General features: G+C 39.5%; 1 protein-coding gene and 1 long non-coding RNA gene across 2 annotated transcripts; one reads left to right on the top strand and one right to left on the bottom strand.

The window, feature by feature from the left end:
* Positions 1-1,197: 1,197 nt before the first annotated feature.
* On the bottom strand, positions 1,198-10,567 carry ftr37 (finTRIM family, member 37). Its single transcript, XM_691296.10, has 6 exons — positions 8,285-10,567; positions 7,351-7,446; positions 4,731-4,964; positions 4,486-4,645; positions 4,331-4,390; positions 1,198-3,029 (listed from the first exon to the last, which is right to left on the bottom strand). Exons 1-6 carry the CDS (start codon positions 8,873-8,875, stop codon positions 2,491-2,493), a joined length of 1,680 nt encoding a protein of 559 aa, XP_696388.4. The 5' UTR covers positions 8,876-10,567; the 3' UTR covers positions 1,198-2,490.
* Positions 10,389-11,361, top strand: LOC108180204 (uncharacterized). Its single transcript, XR_001796725.4, has 2 exons — positions 10,389-10,603; positions 10,907-11,361. It is a non-coding gene; the product is annotated as an uncharacterized lncRNA (long non-coding RNA).
* Positions 11,362-21,196: the final 9,835 nt, after the last annotated feature.

The raw sequence follows: 21,196 nt of genomic DNA, 5'->3' as shown, positions 1-21,196 counted from the left end.
TTGCATTGTGCACTGATTGGTTGGTGTCATCCGGGACGTAGACATCAGCGGTCCTTTTGCACACTAGTATTGCCTTAGCAACTGCCTACCAATCACACAGAACATCCTAACAACGAACCAGAACACCTTAGCAACCAACTATCAATACATTAGCAATTTTCTAGCAACACCTTAGCAGCTACCGAGCAACACTAATCAACATCATAGCAACTGCCTAGCAACCAATTAGAACACCCCACTGCCTAGCAATCACACAAAACATTCTAGCAACGAACCAGATCCCCTTAGCAACCACTTACCAACAGCTTAGCAATTGCCTAGCAATACCTTAGCAACTGCCTAGCAATGCCTTAGCAACCACCAGCAACACCATAGCAACTGCCTAGCAACCAATTAGAACAACCTAGCAACCACCTAGCAACAGCTTAGGAACTGCCTAGCACCCACTCACAACACCCTCGCAACTACCTAACAACAACTAAGAACACCATAGCAACTGCCTAGTAATGCCTTAGCAACTGCCTAGCAACCACACAGAACACCCTAGCAACAACTTAGCAACCACACAGTACACCTAAGCAACCACCGAGCAACACCTTAGCAACCTCCTAGCAAAACCTTAGCAACCAATTAGAACACCCTAGCAACCACCTAGCATCACCTTAGCAATGACCTAGAACAGTGGTTCCCAACCTTTTTCTTTGGGGCCCCCCCCATAAACATATACAAACATTGGAGCCCCCCCACCATATAAATACACACGCACGCATGCACGCACACACATGTGTACTGTGTGTATATATATATATATATATATATATATATATATATATATATATATATATATATATATATATATATATATATATATATATATATATGTATGTGTGTTTGTGTAATATTAATATATAGTAATATGTATAGAAAATATTAATTAATCATTTTTAACTTGTCTTGGCCTTCAATAAATTAGGTAGGCTTTGTCATACTGTCTAATCTTTTTCTTCGCCTCTGAAGAATCACTGCATTTACGTTTCTCTGTCGATTTTGTTTTGATTTTGCCTTTACGACACGTTTACAAGCAGATTGCGCGAGTGAGCAAAATTTAAATAATTATTTAAAGTTATTTATTTTAATTATTTTCACTATTATGAAAATGGAATTTTAAGCATGTGTTTAGATTATTTTTTATTTTTTGGGCTGCTCGATTTTGGGAAAAATCATAATCACGATTATTTTGGTCATAATTGTAATCACGATTATTCAAAACCATTGCCAGTTAAAGTCAAAATTATTAGCGCTCCTGAGATTTTTTTTTTTTTTTATAAATATTTCCCAAATTATGTTTAACAGAGCAAGGAATTTTAACAGTATTTCCTATAATATTTTTTCTTCTATTTGTTTTATTTTAGCTAGAATAAAGACAGGTTTAAATATTTTGAAACCAATTTAAGGTCAATATTATTAGCCCCCTTAAGCAATATATATTTTTGATTGTCTGCAGAATAAACTAGCGTTATAATGACTTGCCTTATTACTCTAATTAAGCCTTTGAACTGCACTTTAATCTGAATGCTTGTATTTTGAAAAATATCTAGTAAAATATTATGTGCTGTCATTATAGCAAAGACAAAAAGAAATCAGTAATTAGAAATGAGATATCAAAACTATTATGTTCAGAAATAAGTTAATAAAATATTCTTTCCATGAAACAGAAATTGGGCAGGAAAAGGTTTGCTAATATTCAAGAGGGCTAATAATTCTGACTTCAGTTGTATACATACAGTTATTTTCCACCCTGCAAAGGAAAGAGAAATAAATACAATAGAATAAAAATATGAAACAAACTGTGCTTTAAGCATCTTCACTGTAAGAAAAACACTTTAGCTACAGCAGTCCTTCAGTCAAGAGCAGCGAGGGCTTTCTCGTTATGTTTATTTAATAATGATAAAAACAGGCGGCAGCAGGAATATTTCTAGCTGTATCTTTAATGGTTTCTCTTTCACGTCTTTTGATCCTCAATTCGTTTGTTTATTACCCAAATGAGGGTGAATGTAAATAATCACTTAACACCGCGTTTTGACACCTATTTGACCATTAAAGCGCTCACGTTAAGATGACTTTAGATGTCTGCGCTCCTCTGCTCGTCTCAGTGTGTGAATGAGAGCGAATGCTGACCGGCCGCATGCTTCTGACTGCGTGATCGTGCTGCACACACACATAAGCTCTTTCGCGCTTTTAAGAGCAACACGTGTACAACTGTGGCGAAATATGATGCAATAATCATTTATCTCGATTAATGCTTTTTTATAATCGTTTGAAACCGAAATCTAAATCGGATTTTCAATTAATTGCAAAGCCCTTTAGCACCTAGCAATGCCTTAGTAACCGCCTAGCAACCAATCCAGAACCCCCTATCAACTGTCTATAGCAGGAAACATGCCATTATAAACTAGAATGCAGTGATGACTGATTCAGACATCTTGAACTCTACACTGTCAGATCACAGAGCTTCACTCTTGAAGAATAATGAACACAGAATCCAGGATAGAGTGCGTGTGTGAATGTGGTGTGGAGTGTGTGTATGAGGCTCATTGTTGTGTCAGAGACGCTGTAGAAGGACAGAGTTCCTGCACTGTGATCCACATACACTCCTATTCTAGTGGAGCTGACGGAGGGTTTAGGGAGTTTAGTCTGTTTATTATTATGATAGAATATGAAACTGTCAGCAGAGCACCACAAACTCCAGGAGTGATCATTGTATCCAAACAGACACTCATTACCCGAACCCTTCCTGCTGATGCTCTTATATGACACTGATAAATACACATCAACACCGCTCCACTCCAGCTCCCAGTAAGAGCGTCCACACACACTCTCTCTACACAACACCTGATACCAACAATTAAATCTGTCTGGATGATCAGGATACCGCTGGACTGAACCTTTATATTTCACCACTGTGTTTCTTTCAGACAGAACCAGCCAGTTATTCACTGTGTTTGGATCCAAAGTGAACTGTTGAGAATCTGATGAAGATAAAAATCAGGAAAAATATCAATGAATTTCTGAGTGACAATAATGAAATCATGACTGTATTATTATTGATCTGTTTCAGTTCATCAGAATGTCTTTACTCTAATATTATTTGCACTTTTGCTGATTAAGAAACAAGAACTATGAATGTTTCAGTACATGTTCAACCCCAAACCAGAACACACTGGGACAGTATAGAAAAGGCGAATCAGGAAAGTGGAGATTTCTAAATGTTCTTTGACTTGTATTTCACTGCAGATGATAAAATAATCCTGATTTAATGTGTTCCTCATGACTTTTATTATTAATCACCAATTTCTGTTCCTGCAACACATTTAAATAAAGTTGTATCAGTAAAGCATTTATCAGTCTGTAATGTTGCCGTTCCTTTTCACAACACTTAAAGACGTTTAGAGACTGAAGACAGCAAGTGATGAAGAGTTTCAGGTGTCATTTTCCTCCTGCAAACAAATCTAAAGGTGTCTTAGGAAGGTTTCTACACAGAGTTGAATAAATGAGACTTTAACTAACCCAGTAAGATAAACTAGCTGTGTGATTATATCTAGAGCTGCTGATTCTGTAGAGTTCAGTGTGTTTAATGTAGATCAGGGTTGATTTGAGCAGTTCAGCACAGTTCAGTCTGATTGATGATATATGATAAGAATATATGGAAACGGCCACAAGAGCTCATTATAGGTGTTTCATTCTCAGTCAGCTCATTCAGGTTAATGGCTTTGAGCAAAACCCCGAAACCTCACACAACATCTCACTCATCAGAACGCTCTCGTCTCAGGAGCTCAGTGATATATTCCAGTGACATATGCTGGTTAATGCAAGTCCTGCAATCGTGATGATGAGCATTATAAGCGTGTGTGTTTTACTGTCTCCTGTTTACACGTGTGTGTGTGTGTGTGTGTGTGTGTGTGTGCTGTTTAGCCAGGTGAACATCACTACACGTGTTAAAGCTACTGTAGCAGCCCTTGGTGAGCGGAGTGAGGTGTGTAAGTTTTGTTTTGAAACTGTTAACTGAGCCAATTATTGTTTATCTGTGACTTTACACAGCTCATCTACTGTTCACTGTACACAAACGCCTGATCATGAACTGTAAAGGTGTCAGAGTTCATTATCAATCTGCTTTGTGCTGATTTGTGTGTTTACTTCTAGTTTTCACTGTTTCTGCTGGTTCCAGAATAAAACACATTACAGCCATCAGAGACTCTCTGCCTCATATGAAGGAATCCAACACAATATATAACTATAATCTTTAATGTTCAGTATGATCAGAGTCACTTACACTGGAGGAACTGCTCACGGGTCTTTGGTACAGGAGCGGGAATCCTGCTAATGCTGCTCACTGTGGAGACAAACAGATGATTTACAGTAAACATTGTTAAACAATACAAATACATTTAAAATCATCTGAAACATGTCAGGAAATATAAATCTGACCTCTTCTAGAAATCAACTTTATCTCCTTTTTGCCGAAATGCTCCAGATCCTCTCTCAGATGAGACACAGATTCAGCGATGTCATCAAAAACAAGTGGAGAGCTGCTAATAAAGCTGGATGAGTCTGTAGATCCAGGAGGGACAGAGAGAGACTGCAAACTCTACACAGACACAACAGAAACAGCAGCTGAAGACACACAAACACAATCTCTGCTCCACATGCTCTTCCACTGTCCTGTGTGTCACCTGGAGGAAATGGATGTGATCTTCTGTGTGTGAAAGCTGCTCCAGCTCAGCGTTTCTCCTCCTCAGATCATTGATCTCCTGCTCCAGTCGCTCCAGTCGTTCTTCAGCTCCACTCACTGCAGTCTTTTCTCCATCTCTGATCATCTGCGTGAGCTCCGAGCGGCTTCTCTCAATCCAGCAGATGAGCTGAGTGAAGATCCTCTCGGTGTGGTCCACTGCGGCCTGTGCAGAGCGCTGTCACACACACACACAGAAGCATTGGACTGTGAAACTGTTTTGGGTGTATGACGCTGCAGATATCTGAAAGGCAGATTGTTTTGGTTCTTCAGCTATGATGTGAGACTTTATTACATCTACGATTGATCAGAAGTGTACTGTTTTAGATCCACTTCCAATGCTAAGTTGGTTAAGTTAAATTTAGTACTCATGCAGACAGCTTCAATCCAAGGAGGAGACAAGGATGCCCAGCCGGTGCCTTCATCATTGTGGGAGATGTAAACCTCTGTAACCTCTGTAATAGTATGCTCAAACTGTATCAGTTTGTGAACTTTCCCACCAGAGGAAACCGGACACTTGAGCACTGTTACAGCAGCTTTAAATATGCATACACCGCTGCACCAAAACCTCACTAAGGGTTCTGTCTGCCTACACCTATTTACATCAGGAGGCTAGAGGCTGAGCGGGTCAAAGTCAGAAATATTAGCATCTGGTCTGACAGAGCACTGGCAAACCTGCCTAGAGATCACACACATGTACCTTCTTAAAGATGCCACAAACCACATTGATGAGTACAGAGACTGTACATGACTTTGGCCCAATCCCAATTCTACCCCTTAGCTCTTCCTCTTCCTCTTCCTCTTCCTTAGTCCCAATTCTCTTTAGCTTGAAGGCGTAGGGCTAAGAGGAGGGGGTGAATACCCCTTAGAAAGAAGATTTTTCAGAATCACACTCGAAAACCAAGAGGTAAGAAGATTTCCCAGAATACACCAGCCACAACTGCACCCGGAAGTCAGGAGATCCACAAATTAGCATTTTTTTCTCATTATTACGAATTTTTACCACAAACAAACATCTTTTAATATATTTATAGCCACGTTACCCATGTTTTACCGTCATACTTAAAAAAAAAACACTAATAAAAAAACACAGAATTTTGCAATCTACAATCCATAATAATAACTTCTGTACAGCAGTCCCACAACATTCTGACACTCGACGACACTTGAATACCCTGTCAGAAACATCTAGTGGCTGGGAATGACGTTGTACAGTGTCTGCCATAATGTTAATGCTGTTTTAGTGTGTTTATATAGATGAATATGGCCACTGTGTAAATGCACAGTACAGTTACGATCTTATTGCCACATTAGATTGTTATGATAGTATTATATTTGCCTTCAGTGATTTCCTGAAGATAAATACCAAAAAATAACACAACTGGAATCACTACAGCAGTCGCCATCGTCTGATCTCATATGAAGCAAGAGATCGCGATGACATATGAGGGCGTGTGCAGGTGCTGTAGTGCTGTCCCAATTCTTAGGGGTAAATTTTGCAGCCCTTCCCCTTAACCCTCAGTTGTAAGGGCCAAGGGGAAGGAGTAGGGGTAAAAAAATAGAATTGGGATTGGGCCTATATCAGCTGATGTACAATGATCTGTGTCTCCTCCAGAACTATACAGGTCTATCCAAACCAACAGGACAGGTTTAATGTTTGTATAAAACCAGGAAGAGATGTGAGGCTTTCAGGTCTGTGGAGCAGTATAAACAGGCCAGATTTGAGCTTGAGAAGTCCATTAAGGCCACAAAGTGGATATACTCCCAAAGACTTTGTTAGATTTGGCCATATATGGCTAGTCTGTCTTTGGGTGTCTTGTCAATGTATTAGATGACTCTAATACGTAAAACAAGTAAGCTGACCAAAGTTCTTACAGGGAGATTGTATGAAACAAGGCGTACAATCTATCAACTTGAAGAACGATCTCTGACAAACAACACACATAGCATGTGGCAGGGAATCTGGTCTGTCACAAACTACAGGAAGAGTACAGATGTGATGGTTAGTGTCACTACACACTTCCTAAATTCCTAAACGGTTTTATGCCAGGTTTGATCTAATAAACACAGATATCCCAAAAAAGCCCCCATGATCCTGAGGACATCACACTGCAGGTGACACATGCACAGGTCCTGAGGGCTCTGAAGCAGGTGAGTCCACGCAAGTCAACAGATCAGAGTGGGGTTTCAAACAAGTCCTTAGAGCCTGTGCAGAATTTGCAGGTGTGTACACTCCTATTTGTCAGTCAGGAACACAGACCTTGGACACCCGTATTTTTAAAACCAGCATTATCATGCCACTCTCCAAGGTATCAAAAGCAACTGCATACAATGACTACAGACCCATGGCAATTACAGCAGTTGCCATAAAGCGTCTGCAGAAATTCATCCTTACATACATCAACACTGTTGACCTGCTACAGTTTGCCTATGGTGCTGATAGATAAGAGGATGATGTGTATTGTTTTACAAGCTACTCTTATTGACTTTGCACAAATAATTCCTCTGTACTGAAATGCAGGTACATATGGGAAATAAAGTTATTGACTTGTGCTCAAACTCACCTTGTGAGACTCCACAGCCTTTTTCAGCTTCTCCAGCTCCTTCTGTCTCTCCTGGAGTCTCTGCTGGAAACTGCTCTGGATGTTCTTTAGGCGTCTCTGCAGGATTCACACTTTACACTCAATATACATCTCATATAACAGATTCGTTGGGCCACAACTCCAGAATGTAATCTATAGTGTTCCAGTCATGCTGGAAAGATCGTATTTTTATATTGCAAAATGCCACTATATATAACAAATATTGTTAGAGTGTAAGGAGACTCTATTATTTAATGGTGCTTCATGGCAGTAGGTGGCACTAAAGATCTCTTCCAGTTCTTGTATCTTGGCAGAATTGTATCTTGCCAATATGAATGATAGAAAGCAAACTCTATGTCTGTATGCCATTCAGATTTAAAGAAGTGCTTTTTAGATCTGGATTGGTCGGCTGGTGTGAATAGTGGACATGGGTCGCCAGAAGTTATTGAAATAAGAGTTACTGACAATCTGAGTCAGTAGTTGAGGGATCGGTTCCTTGCTCAAGGGACCCACTCAGCCTTGTGAAATTGAGGGAAACAATCTCTGTCAGTGCTGGGACTCGAACCTGTGACCTTTAAATCACAAGTCCAACTGTTTAACCATTAAGTCATGGCTGCACCCAATGGCATTGGATTGACCAGGATACAAACTCAGGTCAGCTGTTGGAAGGCAGCTATGCTCAGCACTATACTACCAATGCTTTGATTGCCTGCATCAGTCACAGTCCAACCGGTTTAGTTCCATCCACATACCAGTGGTTTTCAGACTTGTTTATCTGGATCAGGTGCATTAAATTAAAGCTAAACACAAGGCAGTGGCCCTTTAGAAACTGAGTTTAATGAAGAAAAGAGTTTAATACACAGATATATTTAAAGGGACATGTATTATTAATTACTGGACTTTAGTAGGTTCTTACCTGTTGTTCAGTCCTCTCTGCTACAGCTGAAACAGTGTTGTGGTTTTTGTGTTGATCCATTGTACACAGATAACATATACATAGCTGATCAGTGCGGCAGAAGATCTCCAGGGGTTTCTCATGTTGAGGGCAGATCAACTTCTTCAATTTGTGAGTGGCTTCAGTCACTTTGTGTTGATTTCCTGGGTGAATCTCTTGATGGCGCTGAAAATGAGTGTGACAGTAAGAGTTCAGACACACCAGACAGGACTTGACGGCTCTGTTTTTGGCTCCAGTACAGACGTCACACTCCACATCTCCAGATGCAGCGGGACTCTGAGCAGGACCAGCAGCTTGTAGTTTGCTCTTCTGCAGTTTCTCCAGCACTTCAGCCAGCATGGTGTTTTTAGCTAAAGCGGGTCTGGGGCTGAAGGTCTGTCTGCACTGAGGGCAGCTGTAGACTCTCTTCTGATCCTCCTGATTCCAGCAGTTTGTGATGCAGCTCATACAGTAATTGTGTCCACAGGCAGTGGAGACTGGATCCTTCAGGAGATCCAGACACACTGCACAGCTGAACTCATGATGAGCCACAGAAACACTAGATTCTGCCATTTTACTGCTCACACACACAGACAGAGTTAAACATGGACACAACGCACTGATGACTAATTGTTGCTTTCGGATTCTCTCAAGATTTCCTACTTTTAAAGGGGTGGGGCTCTGAAATGGCACTTGAGTCTGAAACGCCTCTTCAGCTGCCCTTCTTCTGCTCAAATTCACCTTATGATACTCCACAAACTCTGTCAACTCCACTAGTGTTGGATGGTGAGGGAAGGACAAAAGGTGACTATTTATTGACAAGTGATACAAAAACAAAGAAAAATTACCCAGAGGGGAAACAGATCAACAAAATAATAAAACTAGACTGGACTGCCAGCTGGCAGGGTGGGTTTGAACAAAGCAAGGCAAGTCTGGACCATCACTCAAACAACAATGACAAACTGACTCGGCATGGGAGTCAGTTGCTCTAACAAGGAGGCTAAAGACCATGGCCTCTGGTATTAGTCGCTGGAGCACCTTTAGAAGTCAGAGGAGTGAGATTTACCTGCACAGCACTTACTAGCTGGCCTCCGTTACACTTGCATCCTAAAGGACGAAAACCTTGGCCATGGCAAACACTCATTTATTGTGTTCATATAAAACAAAATATAATTGCATGCAGATGCGTTCACTTACCGCCAACACAAGACAGAACACAAGACACTAGCTCATGATAAGTGAAAGGACACCAACCACATGCTCACATATGTGGATACCCTGGCACCAAACTAAAACTGAAACCAAATTGACCAAAGCACCAATAAGCATACCACAGACAAACAGAACACAAAGGCGCGAGTAAGTGATCAAAGACCACCCGAGATCACATGCCTGCGACAGAAGACGAGAGCATCTGCAGCTTAAGCACACCTGAGACCAGGGCTGGACTGGGACAAAAAAAAATCGGCCCTGGCATTTTGGGCCAGAGCGGCCCACTACATCAATCAAAATGCTTCCCATCTGTGCATGCCCTTGAATATGTTTACCAACTGTCAGAACCCGGGCTTGAACTTTGCCCTCTTTCTTTTCTGACAGCGTTTTCTATCTTTCCTTACTGACAACATTCTAATTTGTCTCCAAATTTCTGTGCAACTCAGCTGATCGTCTTTAACAATTAGTAGCCTCATATGTTACTGCCAGCTGCCTTTCATTTCTGCTAATTGCTGCTCCTACATCTGAGGGTGTTTCACTTCTCTTTTTGCCAGAGTGTTGGGTTTCTTACAGCCTCCTTGTCGGTCTGTTGTATGTTATCATTGTGTTCTCTGTCCAGTTCCCTGGAGCCATTCCGGACTTGGTCTGCCCTACTGGAGAGTTGATCTTTTGCGTTGCCATTGCCCTTGTAACCCAGATTACTGAAGGGTTATATTTGTACATTTATAAAATAATATAAATGATCAGGGGATAAAACAACATATAACTGTGGATTCATTGTTCTAAAATGTTCTTAATAAGAAATAAATTGTTTAAAATTAATAATGTGAAATATTCACATGTTATTGGTTTAGCCAATCAGTGATGTCTGGGAGAGATCGCCAGACTGTGGAGGAAGAGAGAGTGAGATCGCTAGATTTGATGATTTAAACTGTGAAATCAGATTATAACTTTGAAACTAGTTTGAGAAACTTACAAAAAGCTTTCATAGAGAAGTATTTGAAGAGGATTCAGTCGTTAAATTGATCCTGTGACGATCGATGGGAAAATTGCATCATTGTGTTGTTGAGGAGTGAATATATGGACATGGTGAGTTTAATTACTTTGTAAACACTCTGAATTTAATGTTAAATGACAAACAAACACAGTTTGTAGAAAAACAAGAGTTTATTTTGCTGTTGTGTGATATATACTGTATTTAGTTGTCTCCACGTGTTATTATTTCCCTTCATGTGTATGTTCACATGCATATCGCCTTGTATACATGCCTAAAAAAAAGAGATACAGGTTAATTGTAATGACTATTATGTTATTTGCTTGTATGTGGAAATACTTACCTGATATGATGATATCATTGACTAAATGTAGTCATGCTTTTGGCCTTTTGTACAGGTCAGGTTTTTTTTCTTTGGTGTTTTTGATTGAAGACTGATTCACATTGATGGCGGGCCAACCTATTCGGACACTAGAAAAGGAAATTGGAAATTCACCCTACTGAACCAGGAGAGTACTTTAATACTTTTTATTTTTCCAGCTCAAGGTAAAAGACTGTTTTTTCCGTTTCTGGATAGAGACTGTTCATGTTTTTTCCCTGAGAACTGATTAAGAAAAAGACTAATACCAGCGCACGGACACTTGGAAATCAAACTATTTTCCTTTTGAAGTGAAATGAGAAATACTGAGTTTGTTGATTCTGAACAAGTGGTTTTCTTTACATTTTCAATGTAATTTCAATTGAACTTTATTTTGTTTTATTGTGTTTTAATTGTTTATTGTATTTTGTTAATTTTATTTTGGGGAAAGATCTGCAGAAAAATATATCTATAAACATTTCAAATACTTACCTATATAGTAGTTTCTGTCATTTTTCAGCAAATGCTCATTACCTCCAGTAGACGAATCCTAGGCTTCTGATGTCCAGATTGATTTGATAGTGTAACCTGTTACACCCTTCTCCTGCATTACCAGGCCTGGACCAAAGACTAACTTTATTTTTTGATTGAAATTTAGCCCACTCCTGATTTTTCTTTTTCATGTGGTGCTACAAATTTTTGTTGGTATTTTTCCTGTATTGTTGAACATTGCCTGTGGTCCAGTTTTCAGTTTATTTTTTTTTACTAAAGTCCAAGATCTGCTCTGGGATCTCAGCAAATGCTGAGTCACTTTCTTTTTGCTTATTTTATTAAAAAACCCTATTGAATCGAACTCCTCTGCTTTTGGGTCCTTTATACAGACATCCCTGACACCAACTCCCATTCTATAAAAGCACAAAAGCCATATATAGGAAATCATGAATTGACAAATTAAAAAACAAAAATTTTAATTTAGTGTTATAATAAAATTATAATCCACACTGGAAGTTTATCTTGTGTGTGCCTGTGTGTTTTAAGGGAACCTATATTAAACGATGAACATAACAAAAACTGTTAATGTATTAATGTAAATTAATAAAATAAAGATAAATAATAAACAACTCAACAATGAAACATCAAACATAGATTAAGTGCGGTTTATTCATAAACTAATTTTGAGAGGATCACGTGCTTATGATCAACACGGCTGGCTCATTATTAGCTCCGTAATCAGCACTATTAGATGATTACGGAAGCATTATAAATAACCTGAGTTTTTCACTCCAGTTATCTTCGTCTTGAAGCTCCCCCCCCTTTTCACAGACTTTTGTCTCTGCTACCCTCAGGCAGACGGTTCCCCAGCATCCGGTCACGCACCAGCCGCCTGAAGGAAAGTTTAAACTGCATTTTTTACTTTCCACTTTAATATTGTCAGTATTCTGCTGACACTTCAGTCTCGTTAATTCTTGTTTTGAGGGCAGAGTCCGGACACTAGTCCTGTGTTGTCTAGTATGTTGTGCTCAGCTCAAGTTTTTGTCTTTGTTATTGTATGATTGGCTTCTTGGCTGTGCTCGGGTTGTGTGTGTGCTCCTGCTTGATGCGTGCGTGTGAGGTTCGCTCTTGCTCTGGTGTGTTTGTTTTGTTCATGGCATGGTGTTTTTGTTCTCACCAGCCCAGTCTTGTTGGTTTTTAATTAGCGCTTGGATCGAAAACATGCATGCCGCATGTGGGTGGACGGTGAGTGTTTTCATTGATCGTATGCTTGTGTCTTGCACTTTGTTTTTGTTGGTGTTGTGGTTGGCATGTGGTTCATGTTTACATGCACCGCATGCTTTAGGGCCCATTTACACTAATAAATTTTAGATTTAAAATGGCATTTTAGAAAGAAAACGATCCGCGTCCACACTAGCGTTTCACCCAGCATTTCTGAAAAACTATGCGTCTACATTAAACAGCTGAAAAGGCACATCACGTGACCACACACACACACACACACACACACACACACACACACACACACACACACACACACACACACACACACAACATGTGCTTTGAGTACATACCCATATGAAAGCTGTGTGTGTCAGACTGTTCCTCAAGGATCTACCGCTGGATCTAATCTCACTATATTAGTTAAACGTGATATTTAATTCATCTTGTTGTCTATATCTAACAACATATTCCCCGACTTTGGTCTTTTGAATTTATTACTTGTTCTTAGGTGTTTTGGCTGAGCGCAAAGATAAATTAATATATTAATTAAACCACGTACACAGATTCTGCACATTGACTGATTGCTTGCCTTCATTTCCTTAATTTGTATAAACTTTTTGTACGTTATACTTTTATAATGGTTATTATTGATTTATAAAACTGATATTCAGCAAAAGAGAGGGTATATTTTGTATTTTCAATGAAAACGAAAGGAGGCAGTGATGTTATAGCCTTTGTTTTGTTATAAATATGCATGAAAATGACGATCATATTATGCAGCTACATGACGCCTCAACATTTTTGATGTCTGTTCAGTTGCTAATATCAAAATAAAATAGGCAGTTCCTCACGTCATGGTTTCATTTTATTGTTAAGATAGTGAAAGAGCATAGCCAGGGTGATGTGGATGAGGTTATAGAGTACACTGTTACATTTAAAGAATTACCTGACATGGCCTCTGGAGTTTTCCATATCTCCGTGAGCATGTCTCTGTTTTCCTCCATCCACACTGAGATGGAGCAGCAATGTTTTAGAATGAAAATGGCCTCTTCAGCATTTTTAAAGCACTCCGTTTTCGGGGCTCGAAAACCCCGGCGTAGTGTGGATGGATGGCGTAACCGTAGCAAAACTTATTCGTTTTAACACTAAAACGTTTAGTGTAAACAGGGCCTCAGTGTGTTTTATGCGAACGCGGTTAATGGATTGACTCATTGGCTGTGTTCTAGTCTAGACATGGCTTGTGTCATGTGCTCTCCTGTCTATTGTCTAGTCTCATACTCCTTGTTATCACATTACTAGTGTATTCAGTTCACCCGTGTGATATATCTGTTTGTTTGTTAATTATTTCTCCTTAATATCCTCCTCATGTCTGCTGTCCTGTGCCAGTTCGTCGTTGTTTATTGCCTTGTCCTGTCGTGTCTTGTTCCAGCCCTGATAGCCCTGATTCTTGCCAGCCTGACCAGTCAAGTGTGTTTGTGAATTTGTTTTGTTGATGTTTTCCCCCTCTGGGTAGTTTTTGTGGTCTTTTTGGTTTATTTTATAATAAACCCAGATTTTAGTTCTACATTTGAGTCCTTGCTCCTTTACCTATCTACTGAACGTTACAATTATATAAATCCTGAAATATAATTTAAAATAATTTAAAGATATTTTAATGTATATTATGTACTGTATGTATAAAGAGTTACATTCTAATATTTATTATAGATTCAATTAATGACTTAAAATATAGATGAATATTATGAAAAAATTACAGAATTGACTAAATGAAACACTAAAAACCTAAATCACAATATTCACAACACACTATTTTTAAAACCGTTCTGTGGTGTTTTTGCTTTTTGAAAGTTTTTTCTGTTGAACAACAATTAATTGAACACACCATATGTAGTGACACAAATTACCATTTTGTCACTTGAGGTGTTGTAGGGTTGTTTCTGACGCGTGAGAGCTCAACAACGAATCATCCTCCAAATACTGCTTATCAGATTTATTTTTTGCACAGACAGTTCTTATGGTTCAATTTCCACTCACAGTCTGATATATAAATGCTCATAAAATCACATAGAATGCCTCCATAAAGCTCTTTCAAACACGGTCAAAAAATGTTGTGCTTCCCTCTAATTACACACCTGTTGTTCTAAGTCTTTGTCTACCTATATACTCTTCCAAACCCACACTCCACCCAGTGGTCAAAAACAGCATTACAACAAACATAATGGCTCTTACACCCCGGCCCCTAATTGTACATGGCAGGTAGACATAACAATTCAACAATGTACATACAAAGAGCCATTAAAGCAACACTATAAACATTGCATTAATCAATTCTGTGTAGGTGTCAAATTTAACAGTCTTTACCATCAGTCCATTATATTTCCATGTTGTCATACAACAGACAAAGTTTTGTCACGGGTCTCTCAAGTACACTGGTTTTAGTTTGTACTCGCACAGAACGAACAAGTCCATTTTTATCTGGAAAAACCTCCAGAATTCGCCCCATTAACCAAGACCCTCGAGGGGCAGACGAGTCCACAATGACAACAATGTCACCAGGAACAAAGTTTCTCCTTTCCTTATTCCATTTCTGCCGATCTTGAAGCAAAGGCAAATATTCATTTGTCCATCTTTTCCAGAATAAGTCACACATATACTGGACCTGTTTCCATCTCCTCTTGCTGTATAATTCAGATTTTTCAAATAATCCAGGTGGTAATACTGGTTTACCTTTCATCTGAAGAAGATGGTTTGGAGTAAGTGGCTCCAAATCATTGGGGTCATCTGACAACTTAGTTATTGGGCGATCATTTAGAATGGCCTCAATTTCACATAGTACAGTATGGAATCCTTCATCATCCAAAATCTGCTGATGTAGGATGGAATTCAAAATTCTTTTGACCATTCTGATTACACGTTCCCAGATTCCACCATAATGCGAACCTCCTGGAGGATTGAAACTCCACTGGACACCTTTCTGGAGCATTGCCCTTTGAATCTGGTTTTGATTCCATGATCTCAGTGATTCCTTTAATTCCTTTTCTGTGGCAACAAAGTTGGTACCATTATCTGATCTTATTTGAGTTACTTGCCCTCGTCTGCAGATAAATCTTCGAAGAGTGTTAATACATGAATCAGTGTCCAATGAGTAGGCGACTTCCAGATGAACTGCTCGACTTGCCATGCAAGTAAAGATGACTCCGTAACGTTTTACAATGGAGCGTCCTCTTTTAACTTCCACAGGACCAAAATAATCCACCCCAACATTCGAAAATGGAGGCAAATCGGGAAGGAGTCGTTCCTTCGGCAAGTCTGCCATCTTCTGCTCACCCACCTTAACTCCAAAACGTCTACAATGGCCACAACTCGATATAATCCTTCTGGCAGCTGCATTACCCTTAATGATCCAATATCTTTTCCTCAGCTCTGAAAGCATATAATTTCTTCCACTGTGACCTAACTGTTGGTGTATATGACGCAAGATGAGCGTGGCAATATGCTGATCCTTAGCCAGAATGATCGGATGCTTTCTTTCTTCCGGCATAGCAGAATTTCTCAATCGTCCTCCTACTCTCAAAATACCATCTTGATAGACGGGATCCAATTTATACAGCTTGCTGTCTCGGCTTATTTTTGAAACAGGTGAAACTGACAGAGCATCGATTTCCTTTTTAAACTGTTGCCTTTGACTGAATGCAACAATAGCTACTTCAGCTTCATTCACATCCTGCAAACTTAAATTTGGTGTAACCACAGAACCAGTTAGTTTTCGAAGTTCTTTCTCCGTCTTTTTAGAAGTTACTCCAGAAGAGTCTAAAGAGGCTTGAATTTCCTTTCTCTTTTGACTTCGTTGTTTCAGAACTGTCTTTAATTTCAAGAGCCAAGCAACAGCAACCTTCAACTTTGTCCAGTCTGAGAAATGAGTAATCAGCCTATGAGTAGCATTTGACTGTTCACTTACAAGAGTGCTATTTACACATATGTTCCTCTTGACTTCAGGATCATCTGCTTTAAGAGCAGAATCAAATATTTGTGCTGGCCATTCTTCCACTGGTTTCCACAGATAACTTGGTCCATTGATCCATTCTCTGTTTGTTAACAGCTGATCTGCTTTCAGACCTCTGGAGCAACAGTCTGCTGGATTTTGAGTCGTAGGTATGTATCGCCACTGTAATGGTGTTGTAATTTCTCTTATTGCAGAGATCCTGTTGGCGACAAAGGTAAGAAAACGTTTGTCCTCATTTTTTATGTATTTCAACACGGACGTACTATCTGTCCAGAATACTGAATCAACCAATGGAAACTGCATCTCTGCCCTTAACATTTTGTCCACTCGAGCAGCAAGCACAGCAGCTGTCAATTCAAGACGTGGAATAGTTACTGATTTCAAAGGTGCTACTCTAGCTTTACTGAGTAGGAATGTTACGTGAACATCATGTTTTGTCTCCATCCTAAGGTACGTCACAGTGCCATATCCAAGTGTACTTGCGTCAGCAAAATGATGCAACTGAACGTTGGTAAGTTCATCCATTCCTGCTGGTTTTAGACATCTGTCCATCTTGAAATCTGCCATCTTCTCAAGCTCTTTTAACCATAAAGACCACTGCCTTTGGAGATTTGAGGGTAGCAGATCATCCCATCCACATCTTATCCTACATAACTCTTGCAGGAGAATTTTTGCTGTAAGAGTGAATGGAGCCAAAAATCCTAAAGGATCATAGACAGAGCATACCTTTGACAGGACACCACGCCTGGTGCAAGGATGATCTTTGCTAGTTATTTTAAAATTGAAAGTGTCAGATTCAACACACCACCACAAACCAAGAGCTCTTTCCATTGGCAACTGGTCCTTGTCCAGATCCATCATTTTTATGCCCTGTGCTCGGTGTTCTTCAGGTACACTTTGTAGCACAATGCGGCTATTGCTGATCCATTTTATTAACTGGAAACCTCCTGCTAAGCAGACATCTGTGAGATCCTTGATCATCAAGACGGCCTCTTCCTCAGAAGGTACACTTTTCAAACAATCATCCATGTAGAAGTTTGTGTAAATTGTGTCAATTACCTTTTCAGGAAAGTCATCTTTGTTGTCCTCAGCAGTTCTACGTAAAGCATAGCAAGCACAACTTGGGGACGACACAGCACCAAACAAATGCACTTTCATCCTGTATTCCACAGAGTCCTGATTGATATCACCATCTGGCCACCATAGGAAACGAAGAAAGTCAGTATCTTCTTCTGCAACTTTAACCTGGTGAAACATTGCTTTTACATCAGCCATAAATGCAATAGGCTCTTGTCGAAACCTCACAAGAACTCCCAACAGTGAATTTGTCAGATTAGGACCCTGCAGAAGCTGATCATTCAATGATGTACCTTTAAAGGCAGCTCCACAATCAAACACCACTCTTAATGTTTGCTTCTTGGGGTGATAAACCCCATGGTGAGGGATATACCAAACTTTCCCTTCATCCTGTTTTAATTGATGTAACGGTACTATTTCGGCATAACCGTGTTTAATTACCTCATCCATGAAATCTTTATATTCTTGATGGAAAATCTTGTTTCTTTCAAATTTCCTTTTCAATCCAATTAAGCGCTGTTTAGCCACACAAAGGTTGTTTGGCAACATGGGAATTTCCATCCTAAAAGGAAGATTCAATTTATAATGTCCATCTTGAAACTCAATTGACTTGCTTACCTTTTCCATAAAGGCATGCTCTTCTCTTGACATTTCCTTCTTTTCAACAGAATTCTCATTAAAGTCATGATTGTATTGTTTACCAAGCATATCCTCCAATTTTCTTACAGAAATCCTGTTAACAGTCACACCTGAACATTTGACCTTATTCCTGCTTCCTTGGAGTGGTCCATTTACAACCCATCCCAATAGGGTTCTAACTGCATAAGGTCCATCTCCATTGCTGTTTATAACCTCCCAGGGCTCCATTACCCTGGAAGCATTTGCTCCAATCAGCAAATCCACATCAGCAGGAATTTGAGGAATCTCAACACCTTTCAGATATGGCCAATTTTCCAAATCCTTTTGAGTGACAATGTTGTCTCTGGATACAGGCATTCTTTCTTGAGTGAAGACTTCTGGAAGACTATAAAAGGTGTCATCAAGAAGGTTAGACACTTCCAATCCAGTCAAAACAGTGCTATTAACAGCCCTTTGATTGCCCATTGTTTTCAAAACAATATTAGTTTCCTTTCCCTTTAATTTCAAACTATGCATTAAGCGTTCTGAACAAAATGTGGCAGAACTGCCAGGATCCAAAAATGCATAGGTTTGAATTACCGTTTGTCCCTTGCTGGATTTGACTTGAACTGGTACAATTGATAATGCACAGTCTCCATCGTCACCGGCCCCTGTTTGCCCACATGTTGTAAGGGCAACATGTGCACTACTTAAAGATGAATGACTTTGTTCTTGAGTGCACACTCTTTCCTTTTGTTGGATATGCAAAATGCTGGGATGCTTTTGACCACACACTGCACAAGTCAAGCGCTTATCACATCTTTTGCTTATGTGTCCAAAAGAAAGACAGCCAAAACAAACACCTTTTTCCTTTAGAAAATTCAATTTGTCTTTATGCAGCTTGTTTTGCATTTGTGTACACTGCTCCAATAAGTGATCACGTTTGCAGCACAAACATACAACTTGGGCCTTTGATCTTATATCAGTCTCACAGCATTGAATTGATTTATTGTTGGTGACAACTGTTGTTGCAAAACTGTTTCTAACTTTAGTCTTAGGTTGGGATTTCTGTTGCACAGGCTGGGTACTCTGGATATCACCAAACAAGGGATCTGATGACATTTTGACTTGACGTTCAACAAATATCACAATATCTTTAAACCGTGCTCTCTGCTTGCGTCTTTCCATTAACTCACATGCAACAGTTCTCCAATTTTCCCTTAATTTGTAAGGCAACTTCATGATGATGGTTTTCAAATTGCTTGGCATCTCTAGCTCTTCCATATAGTCAATTTCTTCCATTACATTACAGCATCCACGCAAAAAGAGAGCATAACTCTGCAATGAATTTACATCCTCAGATTTTATTGAAGGCCATGCCAAAACCTTTTCTACATATGCAGAAGCTATTTTGAATTCATTGCCGTAATGTTCCTTTAACAATGCTTTAGCTTGCACATAGCCTCTTTGTGCATCCATATGCTGACAACTGCGCACAATCTCCCTTGGCTGACCTTGTGTATATTGTTCCAGAAAGTATAAACAATCTCTACTATTTTTGGTTTTGTCTTCTATTCCATGCTCAAATGCTCTCATAAAAGTTTTATATTGCAGAGGATTGCCATCAAACACAGGAATATCTCTTTGAGGCAGTGTGCTGGATTGTTGTTGTTGTACAAGCAGAGTGGTAATCTCATTTTGTTTTTGCAAGATACTACAAAGGTTCGAAGTTATTATTCCATCACTGTTCTGCATTACACTTGAGGATTGCATTTGTGACGTGAAATGAGGATCAATTTGTGGCACACTGTGAATTTGCTGAATCACGTTCCTTGAGCTTTCTTGCAGGGAGACTTCTATTGGCACATATGCCTCTGCATGAGGGTTGAGAGTAACAGTTCCTTTATCACAATATGCATTCATATCATCAGTGCAGGTTTTGAGAGACTGATTATTTAAAACAGCAATTTTTGCAGTAGCGGCTGCAATCTCTGCATCAATATCCAGCTGTTCTTGTCTATGTCTCAGCTTTTCTTGTTGTACCTCCAAAGTATGCTTTTCCTTTAAAGCAGCTGCACGCGCCATTAATGCAGCTTTCTCTGCCTCTGCCATGATTCGTGCTGAAGCAGCAGAAGATCTCCCACTACGTACACTGCTTGAACTTTTCTTACTGGACGATTTACTGGATTTACATGAGGATATGTTGGAAATGCTATCATCTGGATTAACATCCTCTTGACATACCCTTGCATCAACACCAGAACATGAAACTTGACTTTCAGCGCTCAACCATTTCTCAACATCATCTACAAACTCATCGCAAATCAACATCTTTCCATTGAACCATGTTTGTTGTTTTTCCTTTTCTTCACTGGGCAAAAGAACCATCACCGAATTGTGCATTTCCTTTGTTTCGTCTCTCAATTTGATGAATTTCTCAAAGGAACACTGCACCTCCTTTTCATATTCTCGGTTGGACATAAAATCCTTTATAATAGCCATTAAGTTCTTTGCCTTGCTTAGTTTACACTTTCGTGTCTTTTGCAGAGTTTCCAATTTTTCCAATAAAGCCTTAGGAGTAAGCTTAATGAGCCGCTTTTCCCTCACATGCTCTGTTTCAAACTTCTCAAATGGCACAATATTCTCTGTCTGTTCACAGGTAGCCGCACCATCATCATCACAATTCATTAAACTCATATTCACAGCTGAAATCGTTTGCCTCCTAAGCAACTTTAAAACTTAAGCAACCAATGCATTGGATTTACGCTATTGTGTGCACACAAAGTCATTCATTAAGTAGCGCTACACATACCTTTGTTTCATTCATTCAGTTCATCACGGCTGCTCCTCAAGAAAGTCCAAAAATGATGCATGATGATCCACAAAGAAGCCATTTTTTGACAAATGTAGTGACAC

Source organism: Danio rerio, chromosome 2, assembly GCF_049306965.1.
Source record: "Danio rerio strain Tuebingen ecotype United States chromosome 2, GRCz12tu, whole genome shotgun sequence".
Taxonomy (NCBI): Eukaryota; Metazoa; Chordata; class Actinopteri; order Cypriniformes; family Danionidae; genus Danio; species Danio rerio.
The sequence above is the reverse complement of the archived record's forward strand: the minus strand, read 5'-3'. Positions and strand labels throughout refer to the sequence as shown.